Source organism: Sinocyclocheilus anshuiensis, unplaced genomic scaffold (genome assembly GCF_001515605.1).
Source record: "Sinocyclocheilus anshuiensis isolate Anshui unplaced genomic scaffold, SAMN03320099.WGS_v1.1 scaffold1658, whole genome shotgun sequence".
NCBI lineage: Eukaryota > Metazoa > Chordata > Actinopteri > Cypriniformes > Cyprinidae > Sinocyclocheilus > Sinocyclocheilus anshuiensis.
Window position 1 is genome coordinate 264327 of NW_015547302.1, and position 19353 is coordinate 283679.

At 35.4% G+C, this 19353-nt stretch overlaps 1 protein-coding gene across 1 annotated transcript; it reads right to left on the minus strand.

The window, feature by feature from the left end:
* Positions 1-5511: 5511 nt before the first annotated feature.
* LOC107701694 (hormonally up-regulated neu tumor-associated kinase homolog A-like) lies at positions 5512-16893 on the minus strand. The gene is made up of 10 exons (XM_016503764.1): positions 16678-16893; positions 14552-14844; positions 11838-11893; positions 11168-11306; positions 10914-11041; positions 9006-9141; positions 8688-8865; positions 7755-7838; positions 7427-7658; positions 5512-6269 (listed from the first exon to the last, which is right to left on the minus strand). Exons 1-10 carry the CDS (start codon positions 16891-16893, stop codon positions 5512-5514), a joined length of 2220 nt encoding a protein of 739 aa, XP_016359250.1.
* Positions 16894-19353: the final 2460 nt, after the last annotated feature.

The following is a 19353-nucleotide window of genomic DNA, read 5'->3' on the forward strand; positions in this document are numbered from 1 at the left end:
CCTTAGACTTAAAATGTTTACTTGCGATTTTAAGTTAATATTTAATTCATTAAACAATTTTGCATAACCTTATGTTGGTTGATGACATGCAAGTCAACAGATAAAACATTTACTCTTTTTAAAGCAAATGTTTTATTTTGAAAATTGTATATATATATTTATATTTATATATAGGGCTGCACAACTTTTGTTAATATTGCTGTTTGAACTGAGATATGATTAACTTTTGTAGCTGGACTTTAAAGTGGACTCAAACCGCAATTTATTTGTGTCTGTCCACATTATTCACTTTGGTGTTTTTAGGAACCCATTCAAATTCAACAAACTAATAGTTATTATTATTATTTGTTATTAAAACAGTAAAGTATTTCTGTTTTCATTTTTTATAATGAAGTTTACAATAGCCTACTGTAAATAAAAAAAACTATGCGATACTATTATGATTTATGTTACACATTTGTATGTCTTAAATTCTCCTTTCAAACATTCAAACCCTTGATCTTTTAGCATTTCAAATTCAAGCTTTTTATTTTGGCAGAATACTGGTGAAATGCTGTAAACCTCCATTTATAAAAATGTTGGAAATTATGTGAATGTGTAAATAAAATGAACCGAGCATACAGTACATGGTTTCCAAATGCACGTTAAACTAAGCACACACAGAGATGGGTTGCTTCATTTACTGTGAACTCAGCTGCTCTTGAGAGAGACGCTTCAAACATCACGAGTTGCTGGATTAATCAACAGCCTAAATTTTAACAGCTGTGAAATTTTCCAAGTTTGTGTGCTAACTGTGCTTTGACTTATGAAAAGTCGACCTATAGCAAACTAAGTGAAATTATGTCAGAGCAGCTCTTTGATGTTTTGTAAAGTTTCATGAACCTGGGATATTTACATTTATGCGTTTAGTAGGAGCTAAATGCATAATTGTATGACTAATATTTGTTACAAAAGTGTTGGCAGTAAGCATTGATCTTATTTAAGTGAGCTGTGACATTCAATATGCTATTTTAGTTCGCCAAACGTGTTAATGTGGTGCAGTTCATAGTGTCAGTTTGTTATTATATGTGCATTTAACCCATATTTAGTAACGATATGTAGGCCTATTATTTAATTGCTTTAACACCCGTGCTGCGGTGTTGTTACAGTCGGTGTGTTTTTTTAGGGTTAGGACACTTTGGCGGGATAGTCCTAAACTGACAGTTAATCGGAGGTTGCATTAATTAAACAACGACAGCGTCAGTGTAATGTTCCTGGAGCGCAGTCCGTTTTGTGCGTGGCTGACCCGGTGCCACTCACCGTACTGCCCGGGAGAGCGCGCTCAATAATGCATGCACGTCATTAGAAACCGGAGAAGTCCGGTGTATAGCCGTTATTTCCTGGGAAACGCGAGTCAGGGCGAGGTGCTGACAGTCCAGCCTCTGAAGCACTTCAGGTTACATAGAAATCTTTGGACTTGAAGACGTGTTTCCCGCCTCGTGCACTATGCTTGTAGTTTTTTTATGCAGCTGTAAGTGAGTTACTGATAGCCTCGTGCGGCGTCACTTCTGTTTGACCCAGAAGCACGCATGTTTTATTCAACCCGGGATTAAGCGCGTACAGCAGTGACGATATAACTCGTGGTTAATAACCGCTCAAAACCCAAACGCCGCCCTCGCCAGTCGCCAGTCGCCACCCTTCAATTCACGAAAAAAACATGGGGCTTCAAAATTCTCGCGCTAGCCTATATGATCGCGACAGTGTGCGGTGTTTGGTAAACAAGAAATGATGGTTTGAGATAGTTTGATATTATAAATACTCATAAAATTAGACATTCATTAAGGCATTTAATTCTACATAATTAAATTGTCTCACAGAATTGTTTAAATCTTGATATGCAGGCCTGTGGGAATATGGTGAATATAATTATTCTTTTAATTATTTGTAATTATTGTCACACACACACACACACACACATTATAGAAACTGCTAGTCGGACCACTAAGCACAAAAGTAAGTCAAGTCTATATTGGTCTTAGGCAAGTTTGGGCTTGTTTATGGAAAGATTGGGCTTCACAGGTGCCTGGTCACCCGGACACAGGCCACTGAATAAATTGTTAACATTCCTGAAGCTCAAACTGTACAGTGTGGCACTCGCAACGGCAAGTCATGGTTCGATTCCCAGAAAATGCACGAACTGATTAAAAAATATTTATACTTTGAATGCAATGCAAGTCGCTTTGGATAAAATCATATGCCAAATTAATAGCAGCGGCACATTTTCATCTCATTCAGCACATTTTCAACAAATTCAGCTCTCTCCGTAGAGTGTTTGGTGCTCAAATTCAGTTGCTAGACTGTTTTAAACTAAACTGCTATGTGAGAAGGGTCTATATTCTATTCTTGGCTGTCATGGTCGTTCTCAAGGGTGTAATACATTGGCATTTCTTATTAAAATCTCACAGATTTAAAGTCATAACATAAAAAGAGTTTTAAGATTCATAAATCTATTCAAGGATATAAAGTGAGACATAGTATATTCTGTCCAACCACTTTTTTTCCTGGACAAAAGCAAACATTGACATGATCTTGGTCTAAATGTATAACATATTCATTCCCATGGAACTGAGGTTGCCCGGTAGAGTAAGATACCCCTGTAGCGTCTTTCTAGTTAAGTCACTGATGTGGTACATATTAGTTCTTTTTCTCTATGGTGTGTTTAATTAAAGCAGAGACAGATGGGATTATCTTGGAGGTAATGGTAGCACCCTGGTAATGTCCAGACATAAGGTCATTGGTGTATTTGAGGTCAGACCACTGCTTGTACTGCAGGACATGTTTCCATACTTATGTATTTGGACATGTAAGATACAGTTCAAATGAATGCCGTTGCATTATATAGCAAATTATTCATCAAAGTGCCATTTATTTTAAAGAACTCCAAATCACTCATAAAAAGAAAGTTGTCATGTTCTAGATTATAAAACAACAGACATTGTTTAAAATTAATAATAAAAATGGACATACATATTCAACAATTTGTAGTTGTAAAATGTTAATGATGTTCCATCATATTAAATGCGATAAACGCCTGTATGAGTTTGAGGAGAGCTGACTTCATCAGTTACCATTCAAAAGTTTGGGGTCAGTAAGATTTTAAGTTTTTTAAAAGAAATTAATACTTTTATTCAGCAAGGATGCATTAAAGTAATCAAAAGTGACAGTAAAGACAATTATAATGTCGCAAAAGTGTGCAAGTGTTTTCAACATTGATAATTAGAAATTAGAAAGTTTCTTGAGCATCAAATCAGCATATTAGATTGATTTCTGAAGGATCATGTGACACCGAAGACTGGAGTAATGATGCTGAAAATTCACAGGAATAAATTTCATTTTCAATTAAATTAAAATATAAAACAGTAATCATCTTGACATCAAAATGGGTTAAAAGTAGTTTTGCAAAAAGGCTAGAAATGTAAAGTCAATTTGGAAAATAGAACCGCAATTGTTTGCAGATGCCACTTGGTTCTGTTATGTTGTTACCTGCAATAAAATTCATACTAACTGTTGAAAAAAAGATGGATTATATAATCTGAGGATATTTAAGTGTCTGACTTGGCTCTTCGGGAACTATGTGGTTGCAAGTCTGAGTTGAGGTGCAGACATGCCACACTCACTTCGGATCAATCTCTCTCCAGCACACATATCTATACACGCACACACAAAGGCTAAGCCCCCTCAGCACCATATCGAGTACCAAAACAAAGTGTTCATAATTCATGAGCTCCTCACCATTTGAAAAGAGGGAAAGATTCCTTTATATGTCCATTATACAAAACCCTTCTGGCCACTGGGGAGCAGCCACAATACAGTTGCTCATTTAACATACACACTACAAAACACGCACACCCTTAAATTAGCCTAATTAGATGTCTACAATTATGCGAGCAGTCCAGTATTGAGTATCCTGTCAATTTATTTTTAAGATAAGTTGTTAAAAAAAGAAAAAAAAAGGTTGTACCAAAAATACATTTCCTCCTGAACAATAGTTTCCTACTTTATTGTACTGTAAGCTTCAAACAAAAAGCCAATAAAATAGTTATATTATATTAGCCATTTTCCTCATAAGCTGGATCCTCATCCTTTGGCACCGACTGGTATAGCTGAGTGATGCTATTCAGATGCATTCATTCATAAAGCGAGAAACATAATAGCAGCTTAAAACCTACAATGGGCATCAGTCAAATCCCAACCAGACAATTAAGAAACTCAAGAGTAGTCAAATTGTCCGGGGACCAGGGGATTATGGTAGAAAAAGGGAGGATGGAGGGCAAGAGGGGAGGTAATGGTAAGACTACTAATAACTCATTCTTCTTCCTGAAGCAGATAGCTTATTGTCAGCAACTAGCATAATGTTGATTAACTCACAAAAAAATGAAAGTGAGGCACTTACAGTGGAAGTGAATTCAAGGTCAAGCACTAAAGGTGAATAAGGTGAAGACTGAAAGTGAAAGTGAGTGATGTGACTGCCAAGTATGGTAAACCATACTCAGAATTTGTGCGCTGCATTTAACCCATCCAGGTGCGCACACACACACACCACGAACACAGCCATTTTGCTGCGGCACCTGGGGAGCAAATGGAGGTTCGGTGCCTTGCTCAAGAGCACCTCAGTTGTGGGTATTAAGGGTGGAAGAGAGCGCTGTCCATTCACTCCCCCACCAACAAGTGACTTTTGGCTTACAAGTCCAACTCTCTAAAAATTAATGGTGCCCCATTCACCAGTTGATTAATAGCAGTTTTCTGAAATGTTATGTTTCAACATTTCAAATCAAATCAAATATGCACAAATTTGCATACATTTGTCAAATCTGAACATTGGATAAAGTAAAGTTCAAAATTCCACTTTATTGATATATTAGAGTTAAAGGTTTTTACAGAGGGGATTTTGGATATCTCTATTTTTATGACTCTATAAAACACAAAATATTGTCAAAAGATATTTTTACCATGTTTTAAGGAATAAACATTTATATAAACGAGGTGGGTATATATGAACAAACTCCTCTGTAAAAACCTTCAGAATATATGTGCATGAAAAAACAATGGTTTTGCCTGTAGTGTCTTGTACGGTGGCCGAGAAGTGCAAAACAAATCACAATTCTGAAAACAAAATAACAAATTACAAACGCAAATGCAAGTCTAAAAAACAAAATAACAATTCAGAAAACACAACAACATTTCAGAAAACATTATAACAAGTCAGAAAACACAATGACAAATTCGAAAACAAAATAACAAGTCAGAAAACACAACGACAAATCAGACAAACCGGAAGAGGTAGGTATAGTTTGAGACAGCGCCATTAGAATTGTGATTTGTTTTGCACTTCTCGTCCACCGTAGTCTTGCCTTAAACAAGGGATGAATCAAAATGATTTGTTTGTGGTAATCAACATTATGCCACAAATGCTGTCGAATGAGCATGACTTGTATTGAACCCAGCATATTCCCTTTGAGAAGGCCTCAAATGTCACCCGAAATCCATTCTGAGTATTTCTGTCTTTTTGTCTGATTTGTTTTGTAAAGCAGATGGAAGCATTGGTAAGTTGAGGTCCGTGACTCTGCGCTGTATAGCTGTTCGCAACTGAACAGAATTTCTTTTCGCGGTATTACTGGGGATACCGATCCCTCCTCCCCCTCCCGTTCCTGCGTTCCTCTTCTCCTTTGCATGTCTCAGGTTTTTATTGACGAGAGCTTGTTGTCTCTGAGATGGAAACAATGGCGGTTTGGACCCATTTACTAAGAAAGGCGAGGAGCCAGTGCCAGGCGTTGTGTGGCGCGTAAGACCGACCCAAGTGACTTTTCTAGGTGTGGCTTCCTTCAGCATTCCAGTGTGACGTAGTCGAGGTAAAGGGGAGGTTTGTGTTATGGTTTCCATGGCGCTGAGGTGGCGAGCATTGTAGGTTTTCTCCTCAATGGCCAGTAATAGATCCTTAAAGCGCTGTCCCGTTCTGGGAGAAGCCCCTTTCTCGGAGTAGAACGTCTGCAGCTTTTCTAACTTGTCATCAGGCTGATGTTCGTATTCTAGCGCTTGATATTTGTCAGAGTAAGCCGGTCTCAGATCATGTGGTTTGATTGATGTTTTCATTGTCTGGGAGTCTCTAGAGGTTTCTATGGTTACAGTGGCATCACAAGGGGCGGAGTCACAGAGTTTGGTGCCACTCCCCTCTCTGCAGGAACACTTAGGCGGTGAGACACAAAGCATCTCCTTCTCACCAAATGTTAAGACTGAAATATACACATATACAGATTCTGTCAGCTGAGTATGCATTGTATGAATTTCTAAATTAAATGGGTCCAAAATAGGGTGACCACTTGGTTATTGCTTTGTTACAAGACTGTAGATGTGATTTTGCAGGACAGTGCGGGACGTGTGTGAGAGATTAATGGACTACTATTAGACTATGTAAATGCTGATGATGATTTGATGATAACATGCTTTAAACCATCAACAAGCTTTGTTAATTGTGACCGGCTTTGTGACTGGCACTCACTTTGCCCATGTTCAAGTGATAGGGCACAATGTAATTTACTCCACGGGACCTATTCAGTCTACGAATCACAATGAACTGAGTAAACAGGCTAGTAGGTAAAAATCACATTTTATACTAAAACAATTTCCTTAAACAGGAAATAGTTTGTTCCTTTATTACATTATTCAAGCATTAATTGTGTTTTACTGGATTCAGTGCATCTTGAACTATTTTTTGTTGGATCTGGCAACTTTGAGCAGGACATTCTTATCCAGTATGTGTCTAGAAGACGTTCTGGCTGGTGTAGCTGTAACAACTCTTAATGAGGTTCACAATGATTCCTTTGCTCCGTCCAGTCAACATCAGTGGGAAAAAAAACCCTCTCTACGAATGCGCTGGTTGGCTATTTTGTCCTGCTCTAGCAAGAACATGATGGCTGCAAGAAAGGATTTTGTCTATTTTTTATTCTATAAAATACATCAATATAAACCCCACTCATAATTTTTTTAAAGTTTTTATATGTCTTGAAAAAGGTTGCTAAACTGGACTACAGAGGTTGTTGGGGACATTAAATGGCATCATGCAGAACAGGTAAACTTATCTACTCAATAGTCCACTTAAACAGCCTTGCTGTATTTATAATCACACTGTTGCAAATGATTCTAACTCAAACTTTCCAACTTCTAGATTTTAAGATTAAAAAGACTAAAAAAGTTGTCTTAGTGGTGGTGATGTTGAAGTTGTACATTTGTGGTACACTTTGTTTATAGCCTAACTTTAGCTTTTTATTTCTAATGATTATATCTAGGCTTCAAAATTCAGAAAAAAAGTATGTTAATTGATTATCTGGTTGGCCTAAAAAATACACCATCCTTGCAGCACTGTATTAGTGATATAAGAAATGAATATTACCCTTAGGAATCAGTCCATCATGTGTCTCGACCAGTATGGCGATCTCATTAGCTGTATCCACGGGGAGGCAGGAGGGGGAATCTGCTCTGTCCGCTAGGCTTGGCTGCGTTAGTCTAATGGACTCTGCTGTCCTTTTTGTGCCACTCTGGGTGTCTCTGTCCTGTGATTGGCTCCGCTGGGTCTTACTGGCCTGCCTTGAGCTCCTCTCATTGGCTGTGTCACTCTGAGGAGACTAGTAAAGGAATAGGTTGTTAAATGTTTTGTGTGTACATGATCGTTTTAGACACAAGATGGAATTCTTGGATAGAGATATAGCTTGACGGTTTACCTGCTGCTGACTCTTTGCACTTGCATTGCTTCTCCCTCTCGACAAGCCCTTATTCAGAAGATTCCATTCGCTGTTTTCTTCTCTCTGAGGACAATCATTAACATGTTAGCTGTGATCCAAAACCTAACAATTAGCCAACCTAGAAGGCATCATAGCATGAATTGGGATCAGTTTTCTTCTCCAAAATGGAGGACAAAAGAAATACTGATAAATACACTTGTATTTCAGGATGCACCAATTTTAAAATGCTGATAATTATTTTCATGTTATGGTCAATAAACCAATAAATTATCGATAAACAGATAAATAAAATTCTATATTATATTGTGTATATAAAGTAAAAATAAAATGCTAAAAACTAAAATGAATCATTTTAAATGCTATGAGTAAATTTAGGCATCACAACATTATATTGTACGTATGTTGAAATTTGATAAAGATTACATTTAAGATTAATATTAATACATAATAATATTAATTTTTAGTATTTTAAAGATTGAATATAATGTTAAATCACAGCTAATGTAACGTGAATGTAAATAGAGGTATAAAAAAACTGTAATATTGACCTATATCCAATGTGATACCGATTTTTTGGGAAATAAATGAATCCTTTTATTCATCAGATACATTAAATTTATCAAAAGTGACAGGAAAAACATTTATAATGTTCTTTTGAATTTTCTATTCATCAAAAAATCCTGAATAAAAAAATGCATCAGTTTCCACTGAAGACTGGAGTAATGAAAAAAATCAGCTTTGCCATTACAGAAATAAATCATATTTTAAAATATTTAAAATTGTAATAATATTTGACAATATAATAGTCATTACTGTATTTTTGATTAAAAAAACGCAACCTTGGTGAGCATAAGAGTATTCTTTCAAAAACATAAAAAAATTTATACATGTATCAAGCATGTACGATTTTACCTTCATGGTCCTCACTACCTTCTGATGCCTGGTGAGTTTTTTCAGCAGGAGATGGTAGCAAGCCAAAGTGGTTGACGGCTTGTTACTGATGACCGTGTGGATGATATCAGTCAGACCGTAACCTAGAGATTCCGTCATGTAGTTTAACACAGCAGAATTCAGATCCTCAGGACACAGCCTAGAAAGCAACAAAAAACACACACAAAAACAGATATTAGAAATGCTGAATTGATTTTTTCAAAATGTTTGTGAATTTTTGTCCATCTCTATGTCTATTCCTTTGGGTAGCTTTACCATTAGATTTCATTTTACAGGTACCTGTTTTTATGAGTGACAGTATGGAGGGGTCTCTTGGCATATCCCTCATTCAACCATTTATCCTCCATTGCTGTTTTTACTGTTGGCCTTTTTGCTGGTTCTGGCTCCAGCAGAGACAAGACAAACTGTACAGCCGCTAGAGAGAAATAAAGAACGAGAACATTGACATCTTGACACTGCTAAAGGAGTCTCAAAACTCTGTTTTAACCTTACACAGAAGATCTCAACACTGATTTGTCAGAGGAGTGAGTGTATGTGTGTGTGTCCGACCCAGACTGAACTTCTCCAGGTTTCTCTTACAGAAGGGCAGATCAGATTCAAGAAGCACTTTGCTCCCCTGTTCCACCTTCTCAACCTGGGGGAGACTCCTCAGATCAGAGAGCCAGCTTGGCACTGCACTGGCCTTGTGTGTGTGTGTGTGTGTGTGTGTGTGTGTGTGTGTGTGTGTGTGTGTGTACCGAGGTGAAGGTAGTGTTTGTGTCAGAAGACAGTGACGATCACATTTACTCATTCAATAAAGAGTGCCATTACAGTCAGCCTCAGGATGCCAACAAAACACACAAAATGGCATTCTATGATAAATCATTTCTACCATACTTCACCCACAGCAATGACTGTATGATGGTGACCTTCAACTGTTACCATACAGAGTTTTTTCTACCTGATTTAACACATTAAACTGAAATGTTTGGTATAGATTAATATATTTATGTTGATTCAGTGATGTTAAATGATATTATTTGACTTGAATAAAACCAGTTAATGTAGGTGTTACAATTTATGTTTACTTATGTCTACTAATAATATTAGTTTATTTATAATATTAATTATTATGCTAAATGATATCCACTATAATATGGAACACATTTTTGGATTGGTGTCGATTTAGCAGATATTATCCAAAGTGACATTAGTAAATGACAATTTAGTACATACTGTAGGGCTGTATGCACTTGCATCTGTTCCATTAAATACTTCCTTCACTTCTTTTTAATAAACAATGTATGCACTGCTTCAGTGAAACTGGCGGTAATTCACAATATGTAATGTACAAACTACGTAATGACCTAATGTAATCTGCAACCGAATCGGGAAACCTGGCCAGGTTCTGTTCCACTAGCAGACATTTTGCATCATCATGTTTGTAGTGCATCTATTTTTGCAACTGGTGAATATACTCTGTTATTAATATTCATGATAGTTAATATTAATGTGCTGGATCAGATGATCTCACAATCTGATTGAGAAGAAGGACACTTTAAAATGCACCACTGCACTCAACACCATTTATCTCTCGTTCTCTTTTCTCATTCTCTCTCTCTTTGTATCTCATCTTGATGTAGAACCCTTTAGGAATAAATCTTCAGGCGTATGAATATGTGTGGGGTCAGTAAGATTTTTAAAATGTTTTTGAAAGAAGTTTCTTATGCTCACTGCTCACCAAGGCGGCATTTATTTAATCAAAAATACAGTAAAAACTATTTATTTAAAATATAAATAAAAAATATAATTATATATTATATAATAAGAAATAGTTTATTATATAAAATATATAATATATTTAAAATATTTTATATTGTATTTAGAATTATATATAAAATACAATTATATAGTCTTACTGTGAATATTGATCCATTTATTGCATTCTTGCTAAATAAAAGGCTAATTTCTTAAAAAAAAACATAAATCTTACTACTTTTGAATGGTAGAGCATGTATATATATATTATATATGTGTATATAATATATATTATATATTGCCCACATGAAGAAAACTGCTTAATAAACATATTAAATAATGTTTTAATGAAAATGTAAAAATGCAAAAATGTTTCTGTGAGGGTTAGATCAAAAACAAAAATAAATAAAAGTCTTTAGAAAGTCAATGGAAAGTGTGTGTATACTTTACCTTTGCTGATGTCCGATGGTATCGGACTGATTTCTCCATTAACCATTTTCTGATGAAGTTGCTTGATATTGAAGGGCTCCACCGTAAACGGTAGAGTGCCAGTCAACATGGCAAACATACTCACACCCCTACACATACACACAGAAACACACACACAATCTTCATCAATAGCCAGCATTTAAAAACATTACACCCATCTTCAATAAAAAAGTTGACGTAAACTACATACATATACATGTACTTTGTGTACTCACACAGACCACACATCCACTTTAGGGCCATACTTCCTGTGGGCCAGCAGTTCAGGAGCCGCGTAAGCAGGACTGCCACACTGAGTGTTCAGCAGCTCCAGAGAGAGAGAATCTGCCTTCAGAGTGTTACTCAGTCCAAAGTCTGCACACAAACACACTTATATGTTAGTGTACAATACTCACATGAACATACAAGCACATACAACTGTCTTTAGTTTCTGATACAGAAACTTTAAATAGCAGACTACTTATCAGTTTATTTTTTCTTTCTTAGACGTATCGGAAATTAGGCATTTAAGAATAATATATAAATCATACAGATTTCAGAAGCCCAAAATGAAATACATGAATACAAGGATGAAGGAGACAGAGAACCATGGAACTGACTCATTCCGTCTCATTAAAGCAATTATGAGCATTTCATGAGTAGTTATATTCCTCATTTGGAAGTGGCTTTGGATAAAAGCATTTGCAAGATGACCAACTGTAAATGAGATGTGCTTCCTGTGCATTTGTTTACACTACTGCAACCATAACGGTTGGTTATTCTCAGAGGTCAAAGGTCAAACTATTAATGTATTACAGTAGGAAAGCTTTGACAAAAACTTTCCTCAGAATAAATGATGTACATTTACACACTATGTAAAAAGGTCAAATGGCAAGACACACTCACCTACTATCTTAATGTTGTTGAGCTCATCCATTAGTAAGTTCTCAATCTTCAAGTCCCTAGTTAAAAAAAGGTGAAGGAGGTTAGTTAAAAAAAATAACACACATTGGGGACCATTTTAATGTTAGTTTAGGTTTTGTAATTTGTGTTATGTGCTTTTGACATTTTTATTAGTATATTTAGCTTTATTTTTGTTTAAATTTCAGTTTTAGTAATGTTAGTACTTGCAGTCAGTTGCCAAGGCAACATTTTTAATTTTCATTTAGGTGTTTTAAGTTTTTCAACTAATATTTTTATTTTATTTCAGCTGTATTTAGATTACTGAAAACAATTTTTTGTTGCTTTAGTTAACAATAACAACGCTGCCTTCCATTGAAGCACAAGATGCTCTTTGCACCAACTTTTACTTAGACTTTTAATAATGGTAATATAATGTATTAAACTAGAAAAAAAGAATGCAAAATAAAAGCATTTTTACTAGTGGTCTCAGACTTTGGGACCCTACTGTTCATATATACTGTACATATATACAAACACCCGTATGCGTCCAGCTGATAGGGAACTCAGATCACCTCACTCCATGTGCGGGAATTCATGACCAGCCAAGAACCTCTAGCAGCACACAAAATGTAATGAAAAAATGTGAATTAAAAGGAGATTTGTATTAAAAAACAGAGCTACGAGAGTTATTGTTGGTGGTGATATCACTGCTTGGTGGTCCTGGAAGTTCAGTCATTCTGCCAAGTTTTACTTTTACACTCTCCTCTCTCTTTTTCCTTTTATCTTACTCCCGCCTTCTCCCTTTCTTTCCACTTCATAATAAACACTCACACTCACTTTGACGACCGCACGCTCCTCACTTTTAATATGAAATTGTATGAAAAGCCTATAAAAACATCATAGCCCTCTAAGTTATTTTCATTTCTCTCCATTTTTACTGAGAAGGCTGACATCTCAAAGCCCAATGGGCGGCCAAATGTTCCTCAACTCACACACACTCATACAGACGCTGTCCCTAAAATGTCCAAAGTACAAAGAAAAGTTGAAAAACTACTTCAAATATGCCCGTATTAAAGTTCTCTGACAGACATGACATGTTTAAGGGGAAAACTGGACTGCTGTCCAGCAGCGTGACTGGGTTTTTGGGGTATTATTAATGTGTATCGAACAGCGAGGTCAGCAGAGACAGACTCAAAGGCATAAAGTGAGTGTTTGTGGAGCCAGTTGATAAAATAGTTTGATTTGGGTTGATTAATGTCATTCGAAGTGGGTGAACTTTTGAACTGAAACCACACACTCCCTTCGTTACCATAGGGACTGTGTATGCTGCCTAACCCCACGGGTAGTCAAGTGTGTGTGTATGTAGGCTATGTGTAGGCTGATGAACATCCTTTGATCCTTGACATATTCTAACGAAGGCCCTTTACTGAGTGGATTGTGTGTGACAGACCTCAGCATTATGAAGCTTTATCCTGGGACTCCATTAGTAAGGAAGTCATGAATGATGTGTTAACCATAGTGGCTCTGGCTGATGATGTCATGAGAAGCTAATGGCATTCCCACTCTTGCCTCAGTTAGGCTTCACTGCCAGACTAAAGAACTACACACACACACACCATAGACTTCTATCATTTTTATATTATATAATTGTTTATATTCATACATTAATCTAATTATACTACTACAGACTAACTCTAAACCTACCCCTAAAAAAGAAAATGTGATGTTAAATGTATAATAAAAATTTAAAAAATGCATTTATATATTATCAGGATAGTAATTTTATATAAATTATGTAGAATTATAATAATATAAAATTCCAAAATTACAAATATTAACAAATGAATCACATTTAATTTGAACTGGAAAAATAATGTTTATTATAATCCTGATTATTAATAATTAATTGTATTAATAATCTTTAATGTATTCAATTTAAAATGTTTCCCCAAATTATAGCCAAGTAAACCCACACACACACACACACACTTGCTCTTTGATTTCAAAACCATTTTCAGATACACTTTTCTCATGTATGCTATACAGCACTTGTTTTTATTTTCTATGTTTTTCTATGTGCATGTGAATCTAATTATAAATACTACAGACTAACTCTAACACTAAAAGACGAAAATGTATTTATTGATGAACTAATGAATAAACAACTCATTTATTAAACATTTTAAAATGCCTTAAATAAATTTAATAAATGTATGCACTTTTTTACTTTTATAATTGTAGATATTTTTATACATTTTACATCGAGAAAAGTAATTGTATAAATAAATTACATAAGATTCTAAAACTTAAAAGTATTAACAAATTTCTTCTTATTATTAATAAGATGCTAAAGAAAATGTAGTTTTATTAATCATATTTAATAGTTTGTATTTATTTATTGGAAAATTGTTGTTGTTTTTTAATTCGAAAAATCTTCTCCCCACACTACAGCCAAATAAATCAACACACACATACTTGCTCTTTGATTTCATTCATTTTCACACACACTTCTCTCATCTATGACACTGCACTTCATTATTTTAAGGCTCTTATAACTAGTGTCCGCTATACAGCTTAGCACCCTCTCAGCGTTTTCCTTTCTCTTTTTTTCTCGTTCTACCCCACTATATCCCTACATCCCTTACAAACCATATGATCTCAAAACTTCATTTTTGTGGGTCCAATTGTGTCATTGTGCAAGAATATCCATTCATTACCTGTGAACTATCCCGTGTCGATGCAGGTGTTCCACTGCAGACAGTATCTGACGGGTGTATCTGCAAACCTCTCTCTCCTCCAGCCGTTTGCGTTCACAGATTCGATCCATAAGGTCTCCTCCTCCGCATAGCTCCATGGCCATGTAGTAGCAGTTCTCTGTCTCCAGCGTCTCCAGCAGCAAGACGATGTTCGGGTGGCGGATCAGCTGGTGAATCCGGGGTTCGCGCTTCATGTTTTTTAAAATGTATGAATCCTGACGAGCCTTTTTCTTATCTATCACCTTGATCGCCACCTGACAGTGACAGAAACAGAGTCATTATGCTTCATTTTATTATCAACTTTGTCTCGTATGTTTCTCTTAACATTTATTAGAAAAAATGAAGATACACAGTAAGCTGATAGAGCTAAAATGAATATGGATGATTTAGTCTTGAAAGTATTCAATAAGAAATCTTTCATTTAACTTTTCCACAGCTGTTTCTCCTAAAATTTCCTAGAAAAAAATAAATACAGACACAAACAAGATAATTGTTGACAAAAGGTGACACATGAGATTTATTAATCTCATTGCTGTCTAGGAGAAAAAAAGAGATTTAAGAGATTTCACTTGATTTTTATTTTCTATGGGACATTATTGTCCAAAGAAAACGTCCATAGTATTTAGTATATTATATTAAAACTGATTTAGTTTAGTTTGCTGTGTTTAAAACTATAGCTCAAAGTCCATCTCTTTAGGATCTCCATGATAATAATTTACAACCTCAAATTCTAGGATTGAGCTTGGGTGATGTGTGCTTACGTGTCACCATAGCAACCTGTTCAGGAAAACAGAGTGGTCAGGAAGGGCTTAGTGATGTGTATAAGAGCTGGTAACACACACACACACACCAGCCACAATTACTGACCCATGAAAGCTCAGGTCACCACAGTGAGAAGAGGAAGACAGGTTGAGCTAAAACTCTCTCTCTCTCTGTTTGTCTGCGTCACGATGAACCCAGAAGTTTTCCAATTTCCCCAGAATATTTTTAGGCATCTATTAGACATTCTATATTGATACTGACTTAAGAGATACGAGAAAAAAAAAAAGAAGTTAAATAAATTAATTAAAGATATTAACAAATGTATTAAATTTAATGTGAACTAAGTTTTTTAAATTATTTTTATTTTGTTTAATATTAATAATAATTGTATTAATTTATATACATTATTTATTAAATCCAATATAAATTATATTAAATTCTAAATTATAATATATTAAATCCAAAATTTATGCCCAAACTACAGCTAAGTAATCCCACACACATACATTATTTTTTTAGCCATCTCATAGCAAATACTCTGTATTGATATTATAATGTAATATAATATATATAATATATAGGCAATATAATGTATGTATTCATAAATAAACACGAATACATTTATAAATAAATACATAAATAATGTAATTTATATGTAAAAAAAAAAAAAAAAATTAATGTATACACAAAATATAGTCAATTACATTTACATGATTTAACTAAAATACCATGACAAAATGTAACCATGACTTTTCACTCATGTTCTAACAACGCTGATGTAGGCGCATATGAAACATTTTACAGCAAATAACTGTAAAGTACTATTTCCACAGGCCCTAAAAGCAAATCACTGAAATAATGACAATCTAAAGCACCATTACAAATCATTATCTATTATAAACATTAAGAACATTAAGTTAAAACTCACCATCGAAGTCTGCAGACAAAATACACACTATTTAGTATGCTAAAAATTCATCAGATCCATTACATGAACAAAATGAATAATGAAACACTACTGAGTCAACATCAAAACATCAACAGCCACACAACGCACAATTCATGATCACCCCTCCTCCTCCCCCAAACATAAAGTGCCTTTTGTATTAATAAATGTCTCTAACAGTTTGAGTGTGTTCGTGTGGATGGATTATTACTGCGGTGCGTGTCAGAGATTAGCCAAGACGGAGTTGCTATGAAAGCTGAGAGAGCGAGACAGCATGAAAAATGGATGACAACCCTTCAGCGCACCGATGACTGACACCCTTAGTGCGCCTTTGATTGACAAGCGTCTGCGTGTAAGAGACTGGGTGTGTGCTTGTTACCTTCTCTCCTGTACTGATGTGCATGCCTAGCATAACCTTGGCGAATGAGCCCTTGTTGATCATTTTGCCCACCAGGTAGCTGCCCACACGCTTAGTGTGAGGGAAGTTTTGGAGCAGGTCACAGGGCACTTTTCCAAAGCAGGGGGTTGCCGCCTGCTCCAGCTCCCCCGAATCTGTCATGCTCCCATCCAGAGAAGACTTCAACACAGCAGGCATGATGCCAGTAATGCCCGTCTGCTAGCAGATCCAAAGGACGACACCGAGCGGACAGGTAGAGGATGGAGGAAGACAGGTTGGCAAGAGAGGAAGGGCATGTGTGATGGAGGCTGGTCTCATTGGTTCTTCTTTTGCTGTTGGTGTTTGTCTGTCCTGTCAAGAAAGAGAATATCCATTCTTCGCTCCTCTCGTGCGTTTTTCTTTAGTGCAGATGCTGATCCACAATCACATGCCGTGTATTGGGACCAGGTATCTGTCTTCTACTTGTCTCTAGCCTCAGATCTACCTCGCTTTATGTCTTTTTCATCTAGACTGTCTCTTTTCTGTCCAACGGAAGGTTCTTCTGTCAGTCTGGTTAGTTCATGCACCCTTGTCTGTGTGTGTGTGTGTGTGTGTGTGTGTGTGTGTGTGTGTGTGTGTGTGTGTGTGTGTGCTGGTAGATAATTAACTGTATCTGGTCTCAGGTTGATGCTGTGAGCCTAGCGTAGTGAGAGGACACACTACACCGTAATGACCCCCCACCTACACACACACACACACACACACACACAGAGAGAGAGAACACAGAACGTAAACTGAAAAACAGTTCCCAAAAATTATGTTACAAAGTCCTAAAATATATTATAAGCACACAAGCACGGTTTTCACTGTATTTACTTCTACTAGTACTTCTACTCACTTTCTACTTATTTCTCCTATTTTTAAGCCTTCAGATGTGTTAACTTAATGAATTTAAAGTTTAGTTATATAAATATAAAATAATATAATAATTTTAAAAAATCTCTCTATGTATATACATATATATATATACTCACACACACACACACACACATTTCCTTTTTATATATTTAAATATATTCTTCGTCAAATTAATAACTTTTTTATTTTATGAAAAAAAAGTAAATTATGTTTCAAAAGCATTTTAATTAGACATAATATATAAATATAACTTGTAAATATATATTAAATATATCACACACACACACAGACTGATTCATATATACATTGCAGTATGGTAAATATCTCTCATTCATATCAACTCTATCCACTTTGAGAAAACAAAGACAGACCCTATTTGGCAAAACTGTGTGTGCATGTGCCTCAACAGTTTAATATCCATGGTTCAAAGCAGGCCATGACAACAAGATCCAGAAAGCGCAAACACACAGACGCACAGAACAGAACGCTTTGCGTTCACCCCCAAAAATGTGTTCCAGCCTTGAGGCTTTGGCAAAACACAGTGCGGTCAAATTAATAGTGCTGAAAACCTCTGTCCATTTCCTGCTCTGTAAGAAACCAATCCCCAGCAATCCATTAAAGCATATCTTAACACTAAATAACTTTTCAAAACCCTGCTGGAGCATCCATGCGCTAGCATGCTAATCTTCATGAGGAAGTCTCATAGGATATCAGCAGACACATTGCTAAATGAGCTATCATACAAAAACATTAAGTAAACAAAGTAAACAACATACAGTAAAGTGTAGCTGATGGTTCACACAAAGCAGATACATGTGCAGTCTGTTCTCTGTTATTAAAAAGACAGTACACCCCAAAATTTAAATTCTATCATCATTTACTCATCTCTATTTTCAAACTTATCCAAATCTGCAAGTTGATTTCTGCAGAACACACAGACCAAAACAACACTTGACTTGACTTCCATTGTATGGACAAAAAAATTATCAAAATATATTTTTATATTCCACAGAAAAAAAAAAAAGAAAATGAAAAAGTAAAAGATTCAATTGTAATATTTAAAATGATTGATTTTGTTTTTTTTTTTAATTTTGTTTTTAATTTTGACTTTATTTGGAGAAAATAATGTTGAATTGATATAATAAATACAGTATTAGTTAAATCATATTATATTATTTCTCGTATATTATAAATATTTATTAAATAATATATAAGTAATAATTTATTGGTTATTAGAAGATAATTATTAGCTTCTGTATCAGACAGAATATTAATATCCGTGCAATGGTGTGCATTTACCCCAAAAATACAGAGATTTCTTAAAATATCTTCCTATATGTTCCAAAGAAAAAAAGAAAGTTATGCAGTTTAATGCTGAACAACATGAGAAAGGTGAGTAAATGATGACAGAATTTAAATTTTTGTGTGACCTTTTATTTGCTTGCATAAGTTCAGTTGTGAAGAGTGCCCTCTTGTGGCTGAAGAACCATATATTTCATTTTGCCTGACTCAAAAACAGTCTAATCACACAACGTCCTGATGAAGATTTAATTCAAACAAACACCTTCAGTGACTGCCAGCATCACAGCTTGTTTAGAGGCCTTGTGCTGTCAACAGAACACTCTGCAAGAAATACAAGAAAAGCAAATAAAACTGAGGAACAGAGAGAGATTTGCCTGTCTGTAAGCTTGTAGATGGGATCGAGTTTAAACCATAATTACATTGAAAATGCTTTAACACACCTAATGAAGACCTGCTGCA